The sequence below is a fragment of the Rousettus aegyptiacus genome, unplaced genomic scaffold, assembly GCF_014176215.1.
Source record: "Rousettus aegyptiacus isolate mRouAeg1 unplaced genomic scaffold, mRouAeg1.p scaffold_m13_p_12, whole genome shotgun sequence".
In the NCBI taxonomy this organism is placed as follows: Eukaryota; Metazoa; Chordata; class Mammalia; order Chiroptera; family Pteropodidae; genus Rousettus; species Rousettus aegyptiacus.
The window spans coordinates 66,200,400-66,225,756 of record NW_023416287.1 but is presented as its reverse complement, the minus strand read 5'-3'; the positions used below and the strand labels follow the sequence as shown (position 1 = coordinate 66,225,756).

Genomic DNA, 25,357 nt, shown 5'->3' with positions numbered 1-25,357 from the left:
ACGATTTCATAAAGCTAAGTATGTAAGCTCTTGAGCTCACAGATACTGATGAAATATCCTTACTTGGTTTCAGTTCAAGAGAGCCAACAAGAGAAGGTCTACTAAATTTAGACTGAGCTGATTTCATCACTAACCTGCCCTCCTGACAGAGGTCTCTGCAGACAGAAGAAAGAAGGGATAAGGACACCACACTAGGATGGGAGTGGCCTATTTAACAGGCCCAAATTGCAATAAAAAATGGTGACGAGACGGCGCTGCTGGGCTCGGTGCCCTTGTAACTAACTACAGGTCCCCAGTAAGGCTGACAGCCACACCTTTGTGGACCTTAATTACTGTAAGGCCTAGACACTTTCAGGGAGCCATCAAGGACCCGCAATTGTAACTGTGACTACAGTGACTACCATATGATCAGGGGGATTCAGAAGTTTTCCTGGAAGAAGAAAATACCAGAAACTTGATCTAACACAAAGCTTGAAACAATTTTGAAAAGCACAAATTGAAATGGAATCAAATCCTGATCATTTTGTCTTTTTTTTTTTTTTTAAAGAGAGTCAACAAAATATCTAAACTTCCCATCCAAAAAAATGGCTTCATTTGAATGACATTCCATTAAAATACTAAAATGCTCAGGAAAACAACTGAGCTGTTGATCAGCATAGTGAGCACCTGACATAGATTTTATCTCAGCATCTGTAAGAAGTCAGCTGTTTGCTTGGCCTGTGGAGTGAGTGAGGAGGAGAGAGGCTGCAGTTGCCTTTTGAGGTATGAAGGTTAGGTGCTCAGCTGGCCAAGTGCTTGCAGTGACCTAGCAGTGGGCCCAATGGCTTTGCTGTTTAGATCCCAGCCTAAGAGAGAGTGCTGGGACTCAGAAAAATGGAAATCAGGAAAAGTTTCAAAGGAGATTTGCTATGTTGGGGCAGGGATGAGGGGTGAAGAAGAAAAGGGAGTTGATACTTTTCTTCTACTCCCATCAAACTTCTCTTACTCTATTTCTTTTTGTTCTTTATCTTCATCTAACCCACTCTTTTCTATCATCTCCAAAACAGTATTTCAAGTTGCTTAACCTGAATTTAGGAATTTTTGCCACCTAGCTGCCCATTCCCCCTCTTGAATATCTTATAAAATACCTAGGAAACTGGTTTGAGCTGGTACTAAAGTAAACACAAAACATCTCCTCACTCTGCAAAAAGTCCTGAAAATTTTATAAACAATTGAACTAAAATATAAAACATTTTTAAGCAGAACCAATCTGATATTTCATGTGGTTCAATCTCCCCATTCCACTATGGGAAATCTACAAATATTATTCATTTTCAAGAGAGATTTAGGTAAGCAATATACTGTCATATTATAAGATAGTATTCAGATCGACTGATAACCCACTCTGCATTTATACAGCCCATTTTTTTCTTGCTTGAATTTGCTTTTCACAAGAAATGAAATGAACGCAAACCAAATACACACATGATTACATGACCCACATTTACTATTCAAAGAAAATTTTCATAAGGTTACATCCTTGGAATAAAATCAAAGGAGTTAAGAGTGAGTCACTTCGTTGTTTTATAATTTACTGCAATGTATTTCCAAGTGTTATACCTTCTCACACCATTTTTGCTTTAAAGAGCTTTTAAAATGCTCACATAAAAACAAATGAGATGTTATTTAAAGGCAAAAAATCCTGAAGAAAATGGAACACAAATGTCAAACCGTATTTCAGCCTTTTATGAGCTAAATAAAAGCTGAATTAGTTTTTATATTAACTGGAGGGAGATCCCTTAGCTGGAAATAAAAAAAAAAGGACATAATGCAAATGGGGGGGGGGGGGGGAGAAGAAACACCAAAAGGAGAATGCCAGAATAGAGCATAAGTCTTTAGGAAAGAGGGTAAGAAATAATTTTACTGAACAAGAAAATAAGTTTAATTATATGAAGATATTTTGTGTATGGGTTTCCACAGCATACTACTAAAATAAAATTATACACATTTTAATCTAAAAGGATTAAAATGAAAGTTGAAAATATCCAAGAAATTTGACTGTTTATAAGTATAATGAGGGTAATTCACTTAGGACAACAATGTTCAGTTCTGTTCTTATTCTAACGGCACTGTCCTGGCTGCCTTAAATGCCTTCTGGAACAATGAAAGGTATAAATAAATAAATTCATAAATAAACAAACAGAAAGATAGCATTCCCCGGCTAAATGCCACTGCTAAAGACAAGAGAAAAGTCACAGACTAAATTATGAGTAAGGAAACTGTTCCAGAAAGGTTTTTGGATAATTTAACTATACTTTCAGTGGTTTGGGGTTTCCTGAAAATGGACTGCAAACCTGGCAGCAGCAAAAACAAAAAAACAGCAACAACAAAAAAAACAGTTGGGGTGCTTGTTATGCAGATTTTGGGCTTTATACCCCCAGATATTGATTTAAAAGGTCAAGGAGCCTTAGAATCTGCATTTTCAAGCAGCTCTCTGGGAGATTATAAATACATATGGTCCACAGTTCATACTTTGAAGAAACCTTTGCCTAAAACAAAAGACCCCCTTTCTACTATGGAGATTAACATGTTTTTTATCCCAGCAAAAACACGTGTTTTAGAGCAGAAAGGAAGGAATTTTACCTTTATTCTCCTGAACCTCATAACCTTAGATGATAGTCAGTTAATTATCCTGATGGAAACGATCTGTTTGGCAGTGAGCAAAACTGTTTCCACAGGTGTCATCAAGCCACACTGAGAGTGAGGCAGCTATGAATGGTTGTAACATGCACACCAATGCTTTCTTTAAGACAACTGCACAAGAATCTTTTACAAATGCTGCTTAAAATTTTGTGAGAAATATAAAAGATATGCAAAGGAATTATGTATATGATTCATAAAAATTTATTACTGCATCTAAAAGAGCTCTGATTTGCTCTCATATTATTTGCTAGCAAAAACTCTTCAAGTGTATTACATAGGAATCTCCACAGATTCCTTTTGCTTTTAAGAACCGTGACTGGGAATTTTTCCTATGACTCTTTTCCTTAGCCTCTTCCATCCTGTGTCTCTTTTTCTTGATAACCAAATCCATCCTCCTTATCCACATGTGCATACATCCACTTTGTGGGTAAGATATACATTAACTACAATACAAAGTGGCATGTGCTATTAATAAAGGGATTGCTAATTAACAGAGAAACTTGTTTTTAGGGTTTTGGTGGGAGCAAATTAAAAGTAAAATATTAGAAAGCTCCAGAACACACAGCAAGGACAGCACAATTAAAATTTGATCGAGTGGAGATTTGAAGTTGAATAAGCTGCAACAAGGGTTGTTTCTGACACTAACTGTTAAAGCCATTCCTATAGGTTAACAATGTAGACCTCGCAGTTTATATTATCATAGTTTATCAGCTTTTCTCTAGCCTGTAGTGAAGAGCAAAGAACTGGTTAGTCAGCACCCACTGCTGACCTCACAAACCAGAGGATTTCATGTTTGAGGCCTGGGCACAGAGAGGGTGGGTGAAGCAATGCCTAGGTTCTGGCCAACCTCACTGTCTTTCCTCCTGGGAAAAATGATCATGAGAGAAGAGGGGTCAGTAGTATTGTAAGTTAGTTCTCGAGTCTGCTCTGATAAAATCCAGACCTGGCAAAGGGAGAGCATATTCATTCACTGGTGGGCACTGCAGTCAGGCATATCCGAGTGACTGCTGGGGGCCTTCCAAATTCCGAGTGCACTCCTGAAATCTTCTTACACGTAACTCACTGGGAAAGACAGCAGAACACCTAAAACCACGGCACCGGAGAAGCCTGATGACTCCTTTGTATCTATTACGCCTCATGGAAATTCACATGAATACATTTCAGTAATATTTTCTATTTTCTAACACATTTTCATGTGAGAGCCAGAAAAAAAATCCCTTACCTATTTGTTCACAAGAAGAAAACACTTCATGGTTTCAAAGGAAGACTATTTATTTCTTTGATAAATACACTAACCTATGAATGAATTACTTTACTAGTGGCACATTTTTATAACATGTCTCTATTATAGAAGTCGAAACTTTCTACTTTTTAAACAAGTTTAACTCAATATGCATTCCTTACAGACCTACTTTGTACCAGGCATGGTGTCATTGTGGGCATTAAAAAAAAATACAGTCCTATCTTCAAGGACGCTTGGTGATTTCAGGGAAGTTAGACCTTGTAACGCAGTGTTGCAACTTATTCTGCAAGGGTGGGGACATTGTTTTGGGGAAAAAGGATCCTGGGAGGCTGGGGAACTCTTCACAGAGGGAGCAACAACTGAGTCAGATTTTGAAGTCAATGGGGCTTTACCATAAATGAAAAGGAAAGTCCTGCTCAACAAAGAGGGCACGGAAAAAGCTATGGGATGCAAAAGGGAAGGAAAAAGAGTGTTTTATGGGGCTGAGATACAGGGGAGAGTGATGAGGACAATGAATTTGAGGGGATGGGTTGGAGCTAGAACAGAAACGACCTTACTAGAGATGTAGAAGAGTTTGAATTTTATCCTATAGGAAGAACAACGTGGAGCCCTGAAGGTTTAAGGATAAGAGTTGAAAGACTCGATCTGTATTTTAGCAAGAGAAGTATGGTGGCTGACAGGATGATAGAGTAGAGGCTGGAAGACCTGTTAGGAGGCATTGCAGAGCTCGAGAGCTCAAGCGAGGCTGTTCATAATACATGTCGAGATGGCTCTATGCTCTTAGATGCTCATAAGGACTCCCCCCACAATTCTTCAGTTATACCTGAGCTTTCCCCCTTTAATTATATATTGATACTGATACATATTTTTTCCTACCCCAAATATACCATCTGTGCTTCATAAAATCACATTCCACACTGTAGACAGCAAACATTTAGGTAAATACTTAAAAGATAATCTCTTACCTGAACAAAGCTGTTCCACTTTTGTGTAGTTTAAAGATACTATGTCATTAACCCATGCAATGATGTCATGTCTGCTCATAGTCTCTTGGGTTATCGAGGTAGAATACACATTGACTGCCATTCCCCAGCTAGAAAACAAACAAACAGGTTTATTTACCAACAGGGAAAAAAATAACTCAGAAACAAAAGATACCTATTCAAGGTCAGGATCCCAGGCAGAATTCAGGATTTTTTCAAAAGTCCTCTTGTGTAAGCCCTCTTCCTTTTTTTTCTCTTTCTGTTCTACACATTTGCCATGATATGATTAAATTTCATATATTGTTCATGCAGTATCATTTCACACCTCCCTCAAATGGGCTCAAATGTTCTTCAGTTTCTGAATTCCTAATTTATCCTGCAATTTACTCTCACTTTTGTCTTTAAGTCTATGTGTCGTTTTAACACATTATCGGGTCTCTAACAGTCACACTAGAGTAATCTTTTAGCTTTATACATGATTTCACAGAACTTTCATTACTTGTAAGTAGCAATTTGTTCAGCTTTGGATATGTAAATGGCAGCTCCACTGTATCCAGTTACTCAGGCTAAAACACTATTATTCTTGTCTCTTTAATTTCCCTCACCACTATATCCAATCCATCAGCAAATCTTATTTGCTTTACCTTCACAAAATATTTTCAGAGGCTGCTACTCTGATCCAAACTTCCATCGGTTCTCACCTGGTCTCTTCATGCTCTCCCATCTTGCATCTTCACCCCCAACCCCTGGTCTCAACACAAGAGGAACAGTGATCCTATTGGCACAAATCGGACCCTTTCCTCCTTAGTTCAAAACCCCCCAAAGGCTGTTCACCTCACCAAGCTCCATGAGAAAAGCCTCATGTATTCCACTCCTTGACATCTTCTTCTACTACCCCGCCCCCTTCACTCCACTCTATCATTGCTATGTATGGTGTATATATATCATTCCATTTATCATGTACATGATATATACATCACTGTGTATATGTATGGATATATGCATGTGTGTGTATGTATGTGTACACACACACACACACACTTTCTTTTTGGAAATTTTCTGATACATGCAAAATGAGAGAGAAGAAAGCAACAAATTGGTTGTGTTTACTCCTTGGCTTCAACGCTTATCAATACTTGGCCAATCTTGTTTCATTTTTATACACTCATGAACACTCCCTCCCCCCAAGCCATTTTATTTTGAAATAAATGCCAGGCATCACATCATTTCACCTATATTTCCGTATGTTTCTAAAAGGACAGAAAAAAAAACTATAAAAATATTACCATACCTAAAAATAAAAACTTCTTAATATCATCAAATATATAACATTTTATAATTTTGTTTGTTTGTTTGAATCTGGATTCAAATAAGGTTCATGTGCGTTGATTCTTTGGTATGTACTTTTAAGTTATTTCATCTTTGTTCCTTCTCCATTTCTAAAATTTCCCTTGCAATTTTTGTATTACTGTTAAAGGAACTGGGTTATCTTGTAGAGTTTCCACAGTCTGGATTTTGCTCACTGCATCCCACTGGTGTGATCTGACATATTCCTCTGTCCCTTGTATTCACACTGGTAATTCGAGCTAGAGGCTTGATCCAATCAAGTTCTAATTGCGGGTGGCAGGCAAGGCCACTTCATGTGGTGTTTGAGCATCCATCACGAGGCACGATATATTTGATTGACTCCCTTTGCCGTTTGTTAGTCCTTGGTGGTATTTGCCTAGATCTAACAATTCTTTAGAGACTTCAAAGTGATATTCTATTATTTGTTCTTGATTTGTTAGCTGGGATAAGTCTTTAAAGAGAAATTTCCCCTTCTGAGGCACCAATCATATAAGAAAGGCAGGATAGATGCTTGACTCTTTCCCTTTTACCAGTTTTCAAAATAAGAGGTAGTTCTCTAATATTTTCCAAACATGACCAACAGAGTTTTATTTTTGAAGTATAATTATGAACTGAATCCATTGCAATTTATATCCTTATTGATATAAGGTTGCAGAGAGCTCACTTAAGATGGGCTCTGAGTTCTTTTGACAAGGTCCTGGTCTTCAACAACGCCCTTGCTTTCTGGTATGACAATGTGTTCCAGGCTCAGCTTGTACATTTTCTGCTTTAGACCTAAAACTAGTCATTTATTTCTCCAAGCGTTCTTTAATCCTTTTGGTGGCAAATGATATTTAGAGATAATATTTTTAAGCATGACTATATATGACAGAAAAAAGTCTATGGTTTCATAGATTTACAGGTTTCATAGATTTACAGGTTTTACACAAACATCTATGTATTTCTGGAATAGCTGTATTTAGGGTCCCTATTAAGTCTAAAGAAGGCAACAAAAATCGGCTTTCTACTTATAGTGTTAAAAGAAAATTTTATTTATTTATAACTATCCATTAATCTATCCTTGAAAACACCCTCATCTCTAAATTATCTTCACGGAAGATCTGAAAAAAGTCACTGTACTGGCATCTCATAATGTGACCATAATTACTGCTTTTCTACATTATCGCAGGCTGTTTATTTGTTGGTTAATGACTTCTGTTTTTTTTTTTTACATCAATTTTTATTTTATTAATATAAAATAGTAAAAAAAGAACAGAAAAAAATTATAATAAATAAATCCTTTGTCCTTGCCTTTTTAAGAACTTTTCCTCTTTTTCTTAGATGTTACCTCCATCAATCTAAATGACATACTGTCATTTTATGACTTATTAACTTTAATTATTTATTTATTTTTATTATTTTTTATTTTTTTAAATTTATTGTTAGTTTCAGGTATATAGTACATTGGTTAGACATTTATATAGTTTATGAAGTGATTCCCTCGATTACCCTAGCACCCATATTGGCTCTACACATAGCCATTACAATACTATTGACTATATATTCCCTATGCTGTACTATTTTGTAACTACTAATTTATGCTTCATCCCTTCACCTTTTTCTCCCAGTCTCCCAACCCTCCTCCCCTCTTGCAGACACCATTACTATCCTCTGTATAGTTTGTTCCGTAGATTCCACATATAAGTGAAATCATGTGGTATTTATCTTTCTCTGACTTATTTAGCTCAGCACTATAACCTCTAGGTCCATCCATAATGTTGCAAATGGTAGGATTTTTCATTCATTTTTTCTTATGGCCGAGTTACATTCCATTGTATATATGAACCATAACTTCTTTATCCAATCATCTGTTGATGGACATTTCAGTTGCTAACTTCTGTTGTCTTTAGTCTAGCATTTATTAAACAAAACCATTGACTTTTAATGCCCAAATTTTTAAATCAACCATACAAATTATATAAAATCTTAAAAGATAAGTAATTCAACATTTAAAATATTGTGGACTGATGTAATTTTCATATACAGGCATAACCTACAGCAGCTGATACACTTTTCTAACGGTTTCTTTTTCAGGCAGTACAGAAAAGCTTCACCAGGCAACCAATCAATGAAGGATGAGGTGTGAAGCCAGAATTATGCTAGATGGCACCAAACCAAATTGGGATAAAATTTTTGCTCCAGATGATTTAAAAAGAAAACTAAACATAATGCAGGAGACACAATCAGATATGTGCTTTAAAAAGATAAATCATCTCTAAGTGAGTAAAAATATTCTCTGGTTACATAATAGAAAGAAGGGAACAAAAAAAGGACAGGTAGAAGAGCTGTGATAGCTTTTAAAAATCCAAGAGTACAAGGAAGCAAGTCATTTGCTGCAGGTTCTGTCAATGAATCACTCTCCTCCGGGTCTTTACTGAAAATGTTTGCCTAAGGACAGCAATCTTTCCATATCTGAATGGGCCTGTAGCTCACTATCTGTCTTCAAGGAGCTCAATGAGATGACCGTGTTGAACAGTAAAATAGCACCTGATTTTTGCTTTGGAAAAATTCCAGTTAGTTACTAGGCTCACCACGCTATCTTCCAACTCCAAATTTCGCCGAGATACCATAAATTCACATCACCTGTGGTTGTCTTTTACCCCTTTTGTTGATGATGCCTTCGGATTTTAGGTGAGAGCGCTCTGGGTCCAGATTCCCTCTCTGCAGAAGGATAGTGTTCTTCCTAACCTCTAGGAATCAGGGGGCAGCCAAAGTGGAAAAAACAATTCTGTTCCTGCTCTGCCAGCCATTGTTCTCTTCCCAATTTCTTCAGCTTCCACTTTTTCTACAGGTGCAACTCCAATATATTCAAACTTAAGTTATCCAGGTGGCTAAACGGTTACAGGAGAAACTTTATATTTGTCCAAATATTACACTCAGAGCTGATAAGACAGTATTTAATAGTCTTAGCTCTTCTGTGGACACCCACTAAAATCCTAAGATTTCATTCTATTTTCTTGAATGTCAACTTATCTTGCAGTATAAAAGCAAAAGTACCTGCTCCTGCCTATTCTTCAGAAATGCTGTGTGTGTATCAAGGAAATTCTCTATCATTTTGAAGTGATTTCATACTCCCATTTTGATCCTTGAAAGAATCTTGTGAAGGAAGCATGGCGGGGATTATATTCTTCCCTGACAAATGTGAATTTCTTGTCCTTTTGAAGGATTTAATTTGAATAATTTCCCAAGATTCAGTTAAGAAAAATAAATGGTTAAGAAAGGTAAAGTAACATCATATGCTACAGAGTGATGAGCCAGTGTAGTGTGCAGCGTTTATGCTCCTGTTTAGATTTTCAGCATGTCTTTCACACGGAAACAACAGTTTATTCTTACATGACCTGCCATCTGGTCCCTGGGACATAAGCTTTTCTCTCTGCGCCATTCTTGCAAAATAAGGAAGCCGAAGCACTGTCCCTCAATTTGTGGCTTTCAGTCAGCATCTTAACCAGATCGCCACGTGTTTAAAGCCTGGTAAGAAAAACTGCTCTGACAGCAGTAGATAAGCAAGGCACTAAAACCTAGTATTAGAGTCTCTGGGTTACCATACTGTGATATGGCATTTCAAATTTACTTTGAAATGCATTTGTATTCATTACTTCTATTTGAAAATAAAGCAATAATCACAATATATTTACACACTGTTTTTGTGAATGTCTGAACGCCTTTCCGGGAAGCTGGCAATACACTTTTTGCAAACAGGAGAAAGAAAAAGACACAAACAAAAATCCCTTCATACCTCCCACAGGCAAAGTCACGTTTCTGGCTTGTCGGTGGATAGTGACCACTGACACACATGACTTCACAAAAAGGACGGCCTCGGCCTGAGGGCCAACGTGTTGATTTTGCCCCCATTTCACCCTGTCTTCAACATTTGGTGGTAGTGGTAAGGAGAGAGGTCTGGCAAGTTTAGGCTTTGCAGCAGTGACTCAGCCATAAAGATTAGAAACTGCATGCCTGCTTACTGAAACAAAAGGAATTTTATGTGACTATGTGAGACCCTGAGTTAGCCTACTGAGCAAGGCAATGTGAAAGGCTTGGTAAGTCCTGAATTGTGGAAACGAAAACACGAATTCTATCACCTTACTAGCTCCAAAACCAATTACAAAATATTCTACAATTTTCCCTAAGAACAGATTTGGCAAGTTGTGTGAATTATTCCAGAAAAGTGTCTCTTCAAAATTAGACAAATATATAAAATGTCATAGCTAGCATTATGTGTGGCCATTAAATGAAATTATTTATGTAATTAATTTTGTCTGTCTGCTCCACTTTAACCTTTACAAATAGATCACAGGCGAGAGACAGAGAGACAGAGACAGAGGGAAAGAGAGAGACAGAGACAGAGACAGACAGAGACAGAGACTCACAGAGAGGGGGGGAGGGGGAGGAAGGGAAGGAGAGAGAGAAAGTGTGTGTGTTTGGCGTGGGTGAGGAGGCCACTTTTCCTTACTTTCTCCCTTTACACTTTGATCACTCCTTTTGAAGGAAAATGCAGTGTTTTTCTCCCTTCCTGGCAAGGCTCACGACAGGCCAGGTGTCCTAGGATACTGTCTCTGGTCTTGTTTTGGGTGTGTGGATGTGAGCGGGGTTTGAGAACTTAATTTTGGGAATGAGGCATGTGGAACCTATTTTGATTTTGATTTTTTCGCAACTAACGTCTGAGTTTGCCAGGCTTCCCAAGTTTAGATACGACCATCTGCAGAAGAACAGCTCTCTGTGAGTGGCTGACTATTGTCTGCAGCTCTGTAAGGAGGCTTCATTTGGCTTACATTCACCTCAAACCCATTTTGAAGTGGAACCTTTAAAAGCCCCTTCTGATTTGTTACCTGCTTTAACACTCCCTAAGGAGTCATATGCAACTGGAAATTTCACTTGCAGTATAAAATATTCTTAAAATTCTACCTGCCCCATGCAAATATACTCATTCACACATTTTGCACTGACAACTAACAACTATACCTAGAGTGATGACGACTGTTTTTCTTCTCTCTTGTAACAATTTCTATATTCGACATGTTCCCCCATTACTGGGAGAAGTACTCCATTTCCAGTAGTCTAAGATAGATAAATACATGCAATCCATCCTTCATACAGTTTCACATGGACGAAAACAAAGAACAGACTAGAAAAGAGGTACAAAGAATATGGTATTTTTCTTTTTACCTCAGGAACTTATTTCTTTGAACTTTGGCACATACAAATTTCTGAAATCCTTTTAAGAATACGCTATAGCCCGAGTGGTTTTTAAAGTAATGTTTAAAGATATCAGTGCTTCATAGGAAGCCCTGTCTCACTGACTAGGTGTTAGTTCCTTTCAAGCTATCACGTCTCCACACAGGCCAAGGTGGGAGCAATGCCTGTGAGCCACAAGAGCACCTCCGTTTACCAATCATTGGATGTACGCTTGGTTCCGGTCAAGGCCTCACCTTTAACCCCCATCTCATAGGGTGATCTTTGGTTCAAGTTTTCAGGATTCTCAAGGTTGGCCTGTTCCTACATACCAGGTAAAGGGAGATGCATTGTTTAAAACACAGTTGTAAACATGGCTTTTTAGTCAGAAGAATTTTGTCATTTTATCGGAAATAGCCATTTTGCAAATATTTCTAAGTATCCAAAAACATTATGATAGAGTTTAAAAACAGATTTAGCCAATCACTGATATAACAATATGTCCTCTTATAAGCAACATCTTTCTGAAATCACCTGTAAATATTTTGAAGAAAAATATTTTTACATTTACATCCCACATCTCAAATACGGAGCCAAAGGAAGAAATCTCAAAAGTTGTTTTCAAAGACCATTTCTGCACTAGAACATATGTCATCAACTTGAGGAGGGATGAAGAGGTTCCGTCCCACAGCAGACATTCATTTAACTGTGTTTTCCTCTGAAAAACCTCACACCACCGCCAATAGATTCTGCCTGAGTGCCGCCCAGTCTGGTCTCCCTCCTAACAAAAAGCTGATGTGCAGTCTGCTGTGGCAGACCCTAATAATGAACTGGGCATCAAGTGTCAATGTGCCCCCTGAACCAGAAACTTCCCCGCTTTTCAGCTGTGCATAATTCATTCTCTAGATTCAATACCTCAAAGGGTAGCATTTAAACATTTCACCAAGGAAAGAATATCACCAGATAATTCTTGGTTCATCACTTTCTCTTTATTGGTGACCTGAAATGTGGGGGCAGGGAGACTGTATTTGTCTGAGGAGAAGGACCAGGATGGAGTGAAGTGGGAGTCAGAGAGGGTATCTTTGAAAGACAAACCTTGACGAGATGAAATCTCTCTAGAGAGACATTACAGAAGCTATACTGAGTTTCATTTAAAATTGGGTTTTAAAGCTTCCATTGAATTTGTGGAAAAAACTGATGCATGCATGGATTTTTGGCTGTGATGGGAATTTAAGAAGTCATTTATTGTTTTTAGTTAATAACAATGCACTTGAGCCTCCGTGGGTAGATGTGCATCTGTTTTACTTTTGTAGGGCTCTATGACCCTGTTATGGGATTAGACAGACAATCAAGACTGACTTAACTCCTCCAGGCATGACCCTCCCTGGAGAGCTGCCAAGAATGAGTTGAAGGCCCTCCTAGGGGTCTGAATGCAGTACTGACTTAGACAAGGATGGTGCAGAAACAGCAAGACATGTCCACAATTATGAAATACATATATTTTAAGGCACAGATATTGAACTACTATAACTTATTTTCTCAAAATTAGGTTATTCACAGGTTAGAGCTAGTGAAGAAAACCAGTGTAAAGAACTTTAATACCAAGCTGGTTAAACAAACATTGGATAAAACATGAGTTTCATCAGAGGGCAGAGTTGCCTGCTCTTTATTCCAGGCGTTTTCTAGGCAGCCTACATTGCAATTATTAATGTGCTCTTCATTGTCATTCACTGCTTAATGATCATGCTTTTAATATGAGCACAAAGTTCTATTTAAATGTGACAACCAGAAGTCTCAAATCCAGCTAATAACTAACTGCTACCTCTCAGAAACAATGAACAGAAGATACTACTCTTTTTCAGAGTGCCCGTCAATTTTACCATTAACTTACTCTTTAAAACAGAAATATGGCACATTTTTTTTTGACATATCACCAAGTATTCCAAGAACTACTTAAAAAAAAATAGAATATGACTAAAATACAAATTTCTTCAACTGCCTGCAAAAGGAGATTCCATAAGTAGGCTTGAAAATCTACTTCCATTTTAATAGCTTTGTCATTATCTGTATTAACCCCATCAGGTATTATCAGTAGGTGGCTTAACTGGACTACCCAGAACATTGTGAGTAAATGCAACAGAAACGCAACTTTCAAAACAGCATAGAGGTTTTGGTTTTTTAAAATTTAAAATTAACAACGATGTAATGATGGTCCTGAAATGACTTGGAAACTTGGCTCTTGTCCAAGAAATGAAGAAATTTTGGAATTCTAAAAAAGTTCTTTGTGGCATTCATAATATTCACTAATTTGACTAAAACTTTGCTGCATATAATGAAAGAGTAAAAGGCTAAGGTCATAAACACAAACACACACACACACAAAGGGCATACGTTTTTTCATATGGTCAGAAATGCAGCTGATTATAGTTGATTATATTTGCCTAAATGTCCATCTGTTTCAAACAGTGAGTGGCTTGGTATCCATGCTCTGAAAATAATTTCAATGACCCAGAGCTCATTCCCATGCCACAGGGCTTGGCTGGTCTCCTTGGGCACCACGTGCCCCCCCACGACTTGGCTCTTTCTTGACCATATGCCTTCTGTTTACTTTCCCAGCCCTACTTGGCCCTGGTCCCTCTCACCCTGACCTTAGCTCTCTCCCATGATCCCAACTCATTTCTAGTGAGGCCCTAACCCTGCCCCTGGACCCACAAGACCCCAGGTCAACCTTTCAGGGCCTGAGTGCTGCTGCCACCATGAAGAGTGGTCATGCTCAGTTGTTAGTCCACCCTGCATAAAACTGGGTGTGCATAAAATATAGCATAAGTGTAGCAACTGAATGCACATGCCACCAGTAGGCGAAGTTCTGTGGTGGGCAAATTTTGTTGGGAGCGCTCCCCACCTCCTGATTCTGGGTTATCTTGTGCTCTTGGTGGTGCTGGTTCCTTAGGAACTTAGCATCTTCGGTTGTTTACGTTCTCTGAACCTTCCCATGAGATGCACCACGGCTTCAGTAGCAACAGCCCCTCCCCTAGGAGACGGTTGTAGTGGCCACCCGCTGCCCCACTGCAACCACGTGTGACTGAAAGGCGGTGATCAAAAATGCCGATATATTGGAGGAAATGCACCAGGACTCAGTGGACGTGCTACTCGGGCATTGGAGAAATATAACAGAGAAGGACACTGCGTCCCATATTAAGGAGTTTGACAAGAAGTACAACCCCACCCGGCACTGCACTGTGGGGAGGGACTTTGGTATTTATGTGACACATGAAACCAAACACTTCGTCTACTTCCTCCTGGGCCAAGTGGCCATTTTTCTGTTCAAATCTGGTTAAAAGCACGGACTATGCTACACACCGAGTGATCCATCCAAAAACAAGGACTGCAGCCTAAATTCCTAATACCAGAGACTGAAATCTTCAGCCTTGCCTAAAGGAACACTCTGATCTTAAACCCTTGTGTTGTTTTGTATGGGGCATTCTCTGTATTCGTTTGTTGTGGTTATAAAATAATTAGCAAAACAGCTTACATTTGTATTTATTTTCTATTCTGTACCTCTCTGCCCCATTTTTTTTTTCTCCTGAAAATCCATTCCTTTCCAAAAAGAAATCCGTTGGAGGGGAAAAAAACCTTCTCATAATAAAAAAAAAAAAAAGAAGAAGAAGAAGAAGAAGAAGAAGAAGGATGACAATTTCAAGGTTAATTCTTAGGGATAATCGGGGCTCAAAGCCTCATGCAAAGGAAGAGGTTGTTCCCAGCACTAGGCACTTGGCACTGCTGACTGCCTCTCATGCTTCAGGATGGGCTCAAATGTCAAGTCCTCAGCAAGTGCTCCCTGACCACCCTCTGAAGTGGTCTCCTCCAGTTACTCACACGTCGCACCGCTGGTGATACTAACACGGTCTGGAATTATCTCATTTGTTTATTGTCTGTCTACTACCTCCTGTCCCTCTAACATCAGCTGTATGGGAGCAGGTACTTTACAGAATATATTTTGTTTACTGCTGTACCTCCTGGGTCGACCATGGTGCTCGGCACATTAGTGGGTGCACAGTAAATAAAGGCCAAATGAATGCATATGTGGGAGAATTTTGTGGGGAGGGAAATTCACAGGGTCTCTGAAATTATACCCTGTAAGCAATTGCTGATGTGTGTCTTTAGTGCTATGTGAGATGGTTAGGAGGGGATAAGTTAGGGTTGAGTGAATTAAAGAACTTTGTGCTTTACGTCTAAAAACCAGAGGTAGGAACATGTGCCATTCGCCATGTCTCCAACACTGTAGGAAAAGCTCACCAGCTGTATTTCAGCTTCACGAGAGCACTGATGTAGGAGTTAGGGGCGATGGCTTCCACAGTTACCATCAACCCACTAGATAAACCTGGGCACATGTGACTCGCCTCTCTGCATCTCCTTTACTTCATGGGAAAAAGTAGTTAACATGCATTTTTCTCATTTGGTCTTCACAACAAAGCTATGTGATGGTTACTGCTTTTATGCCATTATGTGGGAAAGGACAAAGACACCTGCCCAGTCACAATTATTAAGTGGAAGAGCTGAGATTTTGACCTAGGGCTGATTCGAGGATTGTTGCTCTCAATCAAGTCCCCTTCTGTTCTCGGTCTTTATTATGTGATAACAGTAAGTAGGAAGAGAAAGGAACTCCAATAGAGGACACAACTGTGGTCTTGGTAAAATCCTTTTCCTTTTTTAGTTCTACCAAGGCCTCATTTTACATTTTCACTTTAACCAAGATGATTTGGTCATTGCTAGCATTCTCTCTGAAGAAGAGCCTGAAATGTAGAGATTTGGGTGACTTGTAAACTCAGTTTACTACTGGGAATGATTTTTGGCTCAAAAACCTGCCAGCTGTAACATATAAGCCATGCTAATATTTTAGGAATCACCATATTTTACACTTCCAGTTACTACTAAGTTACTCAGTTTGCTTTTGTGGTAGTTTAGTCAAAATGAAAAGAGATCAAGTTAATTACTCTTATAACTTTTTTCAACACTAATAAAAGACTTCAGATTGATATTACTTTAAAAATAAATCTCCTGGTATCTCACTCTTAGAGACTGCTGCCTATCTAAAGGTATTTTCACTATGGCAAAATTCATTTTTAAACTCATGAGAACATTTTGAAATGGAAATGAAAATAAAATTAAGCCTAAAGGATGAGTGAAGTGCAGGTTAGTGTTAAAATTTGTTAATTTGACTCTACTTCTTGGTGCCATTTGCTCTTAATTCTTTCCATAATGGACTCTGCCACAAAACACAAAATGGCCAATTTCAAAATGTAACAGTGTAATTGTAACATTAAACTTCTTAAATATTAGGACAAGGTACTGATCAGCTTCCACATAAACCCATACCCCAACCCCAGAGAACATACTGCAAATTACATACAAGATGGCTGCACATTATGAGAACAGGAAATGGAAATTTCGGTTGTTGCTGTAGCTGAACTAAGATTAGTAACGTTCAGCCAAATTGGTGTAGCTCTCCAAACTAGGGAAATGCTATGCAAACTTGGAGCACTATTTCATCACCAGTTCTCCAGGCCATTGTCCCCAAAACTTCCTTTCCCAGCTGAAATGATTCATTTTGGCCAGCAAATGAATTTCCCTCTATCTTTCTATAATTCCACCCCACAGTGGAGTTCATCCTTCTTCCCCTTCCCTAATTTTCTACTACTCTTATCTGGGCAACCTTGTATATTGGATTGGAAGAAGAGTTCTTTTCTTTTTTAAACCTACAGCCTCACCTACCATTTATTTACTGGAATGAAGAATAAAGAAGGGACAGACTTTTGCATCAGAAGTACTCAACAACCCTTGACCAAAACCAGTATGTGCACATTCATACACACACACAATTTGTAGTACCTCTCTGGTCTCTTATCTACTGCCTTGTTATATATCAAAAGTTAAAACATTACTATCGGTGCAATAACACTGTAATTTTCAAAAGGAAGTGCAGAAACTGAGCATTTGAGTAAAAAGTGGGTAAGAATTGAGCCCTGCTCAAATTTAATCAGGTACACAAATAACAGAGAGGTAGATACATGGTAAGACCCTTGGAGTTTGGGAAAGAGTAAAGACTAGAAGTTTCTTATTATTCTTTAGGTGATTTTTCGGGGGCGGAGTTGGGGAAGGGAGGAAGTTAGCTGTTTGCTAGTTGGAGTCATTGAAGCCAAATGGACATCGTCAGTTCTGGGCTCTCCTGTTAACAGTAAAGGAAGCAAGCAATCATCTTATTAAAAAAAAAGCCACGTCCTTGGCCATGGTAAACTAAGGGAATCACAGGATGTCCTGTCTAATGGTATTTGGCTTCCTTTCATGGAACAACTTCAATTAATGCAAAAAGAACACTCTCAACTCTCAACTGATAATTGGGTGGCTGTGATCTGCTCAGTCCCAATCAGAATGCAAAAAATAATAAAAATCTACTAGTAGGCCTAGGGCATTTGTAAAATCATAAGTGACCTTATATTTTATAATATCTATGGATTTTGAAACATATGGCTAAGAAATTTGGCTATTAGCTGCAAAGGTTCTGGAAGCCGAGCATCCCCACCATCTCAAAAAATCACAGAGTCTCTCAGTAGATCCTTTAAGGCAGTGGTCCCCAACCTTTCTGGCACTAGGGACCGAATGGTGCTCCTATGAGATTCTAATGCCTGATGATCTGAGGTGAGGCTGAGGTGGTGATGCTAGCTCTGGGGAGCAGCTGCAAATACAGATGAAGCTTCGCTCACTCAACCACACTGCTCACCTATTGCTGTGTGGTCCGGTTCCTAATATGCCCTAGACTGGTACCAGCCTGAGGCCTGGGGGTTGGGGACCCCTGCTTTAAGATAAAACCCAAGATAGTACCTGGTTTTTGCTTCCCAGTTTCTAAATTCTATTTAAGGCAATTTCTTTTATTTCTCTAAGGGAGAAATTGTCAGGAGTCAAACTGGCAATAACAAAACTGCCAAATAGAAAGAATGAAAACGGAGCAAGGAAGAGTAGGGAAGAGTCTGACTAAGAATTTTAAAATTTTTTTTTAAAAAAGGGAAAGGCATCCAATGCTTTAATTATCATGGGCAAAATTTTAAAAATACGAGAATGGTTCCTTGTTGTCTTTGAAAAAATAAAGCATTTCTATGCACATTTTTGTCTTAAATTTAATAGTGGAAAATCTGATCTAGTGTTGAGGGGACACAACACAAAGAAAACAATATCTACACGATTACAGGACTATTCTCCACAGAATCAAAAGAACATCCATCTACTATCTATCAAGACCCTAAAGAAAACCTAGCTGCTAAATTTAACTGTTTCACATTAGACTTTTAGAGTGGGTTTAGTGTCCCCCCCTCCAAAGCTAAAATAATAATCCTGTTATTACTTTGCAGTCTCTTTGAATATAATCATTTGTACTTGCTGAGAGCTGGACCTAATTGTCAGAGGCATTGCGGACAAAGACAAGGGAGAAACAACTATTTTTTTTTTTCTTAAAAAGTTTATATAGGTTAAGAACATAAGACTCATATCCAATAAAATCTAAGTCAAGACCATCTTATAGTATTCAGAATATATTTTTACAATCATTTTATAACAATAAAACACCTAATTTTAAAAAAATGGGCCAAAAATTTGAATACACGTCACTAAAGATACACAAAGGACCAAAAGCACAAGAAAAGATACCCAACATTACTAATCATCAGGGAAACATAAATTAAAATCTAAATGAGATACTGTTACACATCTGTAAGGATAACCAAAATTTAAAAGACCGACAATACCAAGTGTTGCCGAGGATGCGAAACAGCCGGGACTCTGATATTCCGCTGGTAGGAACGTAAAATGGTACAGCCAGCTTGGACGATTATCTGCAGTTTCCTAAGTTTCTCTTTTAATTTTTTAAAATTCAAAAATAAACAGATACGAACTATATGACCCAATCATTCCATTCCTGGGTATTTACCCCAGAAAAATGAAAACATGTTCCCACAAAGACTTGTACATTGCTACTCACAGACTTCATTCATAATTGCTGGGAACTTGAAATAACCCAAATGTTCATCAACTGGTGAATGACAAAATACTGTAAAGCCACACAGTGGACTACTACTCAGAAGAGTACTGAACTGTCAATAAACCCTATGAATCTCAAAACCATAACACCGAGTCAAAGGAGTTAGACACTAAAGAGTATAATCTGTATGATTCTACTTACAACAAATGTAACCCAGACGACAGTGACAGAAACAGAGCAGTGGCTGCCTGGGGCTGTAGACAGAGGACATACGAACTCCAAAGGGTACCAAGAATCTTCTGGGAGTGATGGCTTCAAGGGCACATACACTGCCAAACTTCACTGAATCATACACTTTAAATGGATGTAGTTTACCATACACGAATTTTTATTAAAGTTGATAATGGGGTTAAAGACTAAAGTACAATTTGTTTGAATTTTTTTCCACATTTAATTTGGACTTTTAATGAATATCAACTATGTGACAGGTATACTTTATCGTCTGTCTCATTTAAATCTTCATTAAGAACTCTGTGAGGTTGATGCTGTTATTATCCTCATTTGCAAATTAGGAAAATGATACTTAAAGAGGCTAACAAATTTGTTCCAGAACATACAGTTAGAAAGGGGCGGAACTGGGACAGAGAAGTCTCACGCCAGAGCCTGAGCTTTGCCACTACCCCTCACTCCCTCTCCAAGTAGCAAGCTGAAGAACCCCAGTGGGCCTCAATGTGGGGTAGGGACAGAGGGTTTCAGGCCATCTTTTTGGCCCAGGCCAAGTTTCGAACTGGAGTTGAGGTAGCAGTGACATACTCATCACACGGGTAGAAACATTTTCACTGTTATTCATGTTGACATCTTAAAGTCAGTGGTACGACAATGCTGCTTGTCAGAAATTCCAGGGAGAGAAAAATTGGCTTCTCAAACACCAAATCTGCTTTTCAATTTATTGTGTGTTGCTAGCCTCACTAAGGGATTGTGGAAAGACTTACAGGTCCCCATTCCCTGTCATCGGCACTCCCCGCCCCCAGGTGGCTGATGACTCATTTCTTCCTCCTTTCCCCTGGAGAACAAGTGTAGTTGGGGCAGATTTACCCTGACCCCAGAAACAGAAAGGGAAAGAGGAGGGAGAAGCAGAGGCCCCGCACATCCACACAAGAAGCCCTCACCCACCTCTGTCCTGCACCCACCAAATACCCCCTCTTCGGCTCCCTACTTTTCTAGCAGAGCTTGTCAGCTCACAAGCTCCACAAGCTTTCTATTTCATGGTTACTGATGGTGAGCAGGTCTCTACAGCTGGGATGATGAATTCAACGGTCTCCTTTTGTTAATTCTTAATTGGTCAGTCTCCACGGGGATTCACTCAGCCTTCACCCAGACCAATAGGTCAGGGGCTGGAGCAGGAGGGTATGGTGAATGCAGATGGCTTGTTTCCTGGCCAGGGCTGCACTACCACTATCTGAAGGGGTCACATGAAGGCCAGATATTGCTCAATAATTTCCATAAAGTGGAGGTTAGACTAAGAGTTGGGGGAGGTCAGAGGACTGCAGGAACATGGCTCAAAAAAAGCAATAACGTGTAATCTCACTGTTTTAGGGCCCCACACAGTACCTGACACACAGACAGAACTCAAAAAATAACAAAAATTCAGAGTTTACTGAATAAGAATCCTCACAGAGGATTATTTCGCAGTTAGTGCAAGATTCATGGTGCATACTAAGCAGGCTACACACATCACAAAAACAAAACAAAACGAAAACCCACAGGAGGCAGCTTCCATGTACTCTAGAGAAAAATGAAACAAAATATGGACCACGGACTGTGATGTGTGAAACCTCAATGGGCAGATGCTGCAGGAGCACATTTCATTTGTGATCTGTGATGTTTTAATGTAAGTGTGGTACTTGCATCAGGCAAAGTTTTAATATCATTCATGTGACTTCAGTTAAGTTCATGAATATCTTGAGATGCTTCCCAGTATATCTCAGCATGTAAAACTCATTAAAATTAAGACTATAAAAAAGGTACATGGGGAATTATCTGTACAGTTCCTACCGTTATTAGTTTATACACTTTCAGTTTCTCCAGGCACATCAAGTAAATACGAATATATACTCTCATTTTCTTTGCTTTTTACATAAAAGTATACTGTATTATTTTAGCCTAGTGATGGCCAATATAAATATCCAAAAATTGGGGGATCAAAAGAGAGGAGCTTTTTACTTTTTCTCAAGTGGTTTTTTGTATGAAAGAAGTAACCTTCCCACTATGTCAGTCACTCGACAAGGCTCAAACTTGTGCCTCCAGGCTGTATGAAAACTTACACACAGTGATCACAGTAGAGGACACACACATTCAAATGGTTTTTATTTACGTGCTAATTTTCTGAAAGCTTTTTAAAATTACAGAAACAATAATTTTGCCTCTGCCAGGTATCAGCACAATAATCACACAATTACTTTACTGGAGTCAGATGTGGATACCTTTCCATCTCAGGTTCCTCCCATCAAGCACTGCCTCCTCTCTGCCTATTGTCCCTGATACTAAATGCTTTTCAAGGAAAGGCTGTGTGTTATTTTTATTTATATTCTATGTGCCCAGCATGGAATTTAGCATACAGAAGGAACTAAGTTTGATGAAAGACTAGATTCTTAAGAGACTGTCAGAATTTTGACTTATCATTTGAATATAACAATTGTGTGATTTTTTAAAGAGTAGGAATTAAAATTTTTTGTTGTTAGCAGCCTGAAAACATGTTTTGGCATTCCAAAATGATAAAAAGGAAGTAGACTAGGTGAGGGAGAGGAGCCCATTTTAGTAGCTTCAATTTCTCCTGGTTTGTTAAGCATCAAACGCAAACCTTGCAGGGAATGATGGAGGGCTCGTAAATGAAGGGATTTACTGTTTACAATCGAAGTACAACTGAACAGAAGAACACCTCCCTGAGATGTCAATGCCTCTGGCATTTTGGATAAATTACCTCTCAGGACCTTGCCAGGTAGGCTGACTGTAAAGAAAAAGGAATTAATAATGTCTTAAAACCAAATGCTACTTCTAGGAAAAGTAAAACAGGATCACAAAAATCTAAGGTGTCCCTCATCCGAAGAGCACTGTCCTTTTAGGATTATGCAATGACAAACACTGGCCATAATCCTCAGGACCAATTCTGTATGCGAGATCACCATTTTATGGACTCCCACCAGTGCAAGCTGTGTTATTTGACACGTGCTTTCAGAGCTCTTGCCCTAGTCTTCTTCTCTTGCACGTCATGGCCCAAATCTGGTCCTTTTGGCACATTTTACCTGCATAAACCAAATGAGGTCTATAAACAGGAAGACTGAGCTCTAACCATATTTTCTTTACTAGATAAACTACACAAAAGGACACCATCACTTAAACAGCTGACCATCCTACAGATACAGCACCATCTTCTTTCTGTTCCTTCAGAAAAAAAACAAAATAGTGCTTTAAGTAAGAAAGTTTGTCCTGGTTTAGGGGAGTAATATCCTAATTAGCCTGGGGAGAGTTAACACTGAAAATGCACAAGAATTTTTTTAGTAACCTACTAAGAAATTTCTTGGTGACCTATAAAACTGTTTAATCTTTACATCACTGTTGATTTATTTTCATTAAAATAAATGAGCATTTGGGAACGCATTTAACAAAAATGTATTTAGGAGAAATTGATTCATGCTAGAAGGCAAAAGTTTTATAATTTCGGTTTTGGCCTATGTAAACTGTTAAGTTTCCATTTTGAAAGAATTCTCTGAACATAATATAAATTCTGAGGGCCAAAAAGACCAAGATAAACAATCGGAATTTTAAAATGAACTAAAACAATGTTCATATGATACAAACGGGATGTGTGTGGAAAAAAGGCTGCTGGCATAGTGTTTACGGGACTAGATAAGTGTGACATATCTGGTTTGGTATTACAGAGGTGATAGCTGAAAGACAACCTAAAGTCAGGAAAATGAAACTATTCCAACATATTTCATTGTGGGAAAGGATACTTTTCTCAGGAGAGGAACAAATCAATTTTTCCTTTAAAGTGAAACTAACAAAATTCAAAAGTAAACAAATCTGCACAAACCAAGTTAAACTCTCAGTCTACTGGAGCCTGCCATCGGGGCGACCACCTTCCAGCTGTCAGAGGAACTGGCATGGGGGCTGCATGGAGCACCCTCAACGGTTTCATCAGAGTCATGTCTGCAACATTTATGGCATTAAATGACTCAGGAGAATCCTTTGCAGTGAAGTACCAGACACCCTGCTTTTGAGTTTGGGACAACAGTATAAATGTAGATTAGCCACCTCTTAAAGTCAGGTTGCTAACTAGGAAGTGGGCTTCAGCAAGTACAGAAGCCACTGCCAGACCCAAGTACCACTCCTACTTGGGAGAAGATGCTTTGAGCCAGTCCACCTTGTCCTGACTGCTACACTGAGGGTTGAGAGAGTGCTCTCATGGAGAATTAAGGATTCCTAGTGCTTCTGGACTCTGCTCCACGGGGCACTGTTGGAACTTCATTTTCCTTTTAACTCTCATTTCAAAACAGGAGATCAATTCCGGCATGCACACTCCCGTTTACATTATGCTGTTTTTCAATGAATGAGTTTTCCGTGGCTTTCCATGTTCAAGTTCTGGCCACCCTGCCTGGCTTTCAATGTTCCTGCCTTATATTCCATTACTGCCTAATGTGCACCTTGCCAGGCCAAAGAAAATTCTAATTCTAAAGCCCACACTCTTTTCACCCAAATGTTTGGTCTCCCACAGCGTCATTTAACTTCTCACAGCATACTGTCCTGGAGGGTACCGTTTTCTACTTTGTCACTGTGGGCTCAGGAAACTTTTGTAATCAAGCCAAATATTCAAAAGGTAAATAAATCTATTACAAAATGAGCTGCTCACACCTCTGATTTTGCTAGAACTCTAGGCCATTGATTTTGCTAGAACTCTAGGTATCTAGCAGAGAGCTTGCCCAGAGGAGATCCTTAAGTTTTTGTCGAATTAGTTCTCCAAAACAGATCTTTGGATTAGTCTCAATGTTTCCCCCTCCTTTAATCTACGGGAATATCACTGCAGCTTCAAGAGGACCCTGTAAATACAGAAAAGATATTGCATATGGAACTCAACATCCTAAATTCAGAGGACCATCTCAAACCACTGTTCTGCTAAGATAATGTACTGTAAACAGATACCAGTGGTAACAACCACCGCTGAGCAGGGGTGAGCTGTCACCAAGGGCACCCAGAAGGCCAGTCCTGTAACAGAAACTCTGACAAAGAACCCTGAAAAAAAGTTAAAAAATTGGGCACCTAGTAATCAAAGCATCAAGTAATCCTGTGATTTTTACAAATACTAAGAAAAATTAAGGACAAAAATCATTATTTTCAAAAACCTCCTACGACGGTAGTAAACCCAGACGATACTAATACATATGTAATGGAGGTGAATAAAACTATACTTTTGCTGTCTGCAGCTGTGCCCTTTGGGGGAGTATGATCTGAAATGTACATTCTGGTTGAAGTGAGCCATGTTACAACAGCTTCTATTAAATGGAACATGCTTTCACAACTCTATTTTTTATACACACACACACGATTTTTCTTTTTGTTTTTCTTAACATGAGTTCATTTTTCAAAGTTGGCAAAGTTGGATGTCAGAGTCAATGTTTTAGGCTTAAGTTTTCATTTTGTTTTTCTTTATAGTCCATTTCCTGGGGCCAAGTAATTTTTTTTAAGTATTCAGGAACATACGCTACTGTAGTTGCATGTTCAAACACCCACGTGGAAATAGTCCTCTGGACTTATACATTCATTCTTAAAAGTTTGGAGTATGCAAACAAAGATTTGGTGGGCAGAGGG

The 25,357-nt window shown here is 38.8% G+C and overlaps 1 protein-coding gene and 1 pseudogene across 7 annotated transcripts in view; one reads left to right on the top strand and one right to left on the bottom strand.

Annotated features, from left to right (window-relative positions):
* Positions 1-25,357, bottom strand: part of MAPRE2 (microtubule associated protein RP/EB family member 2) — a 130,260-nt gene that overhangs the window by 52,892 nt on the left and 52,011 nt on the right. For 6 of the 7 annotated variants that reach the window (XM_016153963.2, XM_016153960.2, XM_016153959.2 and 3 more), the window contains one exon: positions 4,891-5,018. The exons of the other annotated variant lie outside the window; for it this stretch is intronic. In XM_016153963.2, the coding sequence (XP_016009449.1) occupies positions 4,891-5,011 (121 nt within the window). In that variant the 5' untranslated portion in view covers positions 5,012-5,018. The remainder of the gene's footprint in view (positions 1-4,890; positions 5,019-25,357) is intronic. 7 annotated transcript variants of the gene reach the window in all.
* Positions 11,648-14,904, top strand: LOC107515304 (annotated as a pseudogene).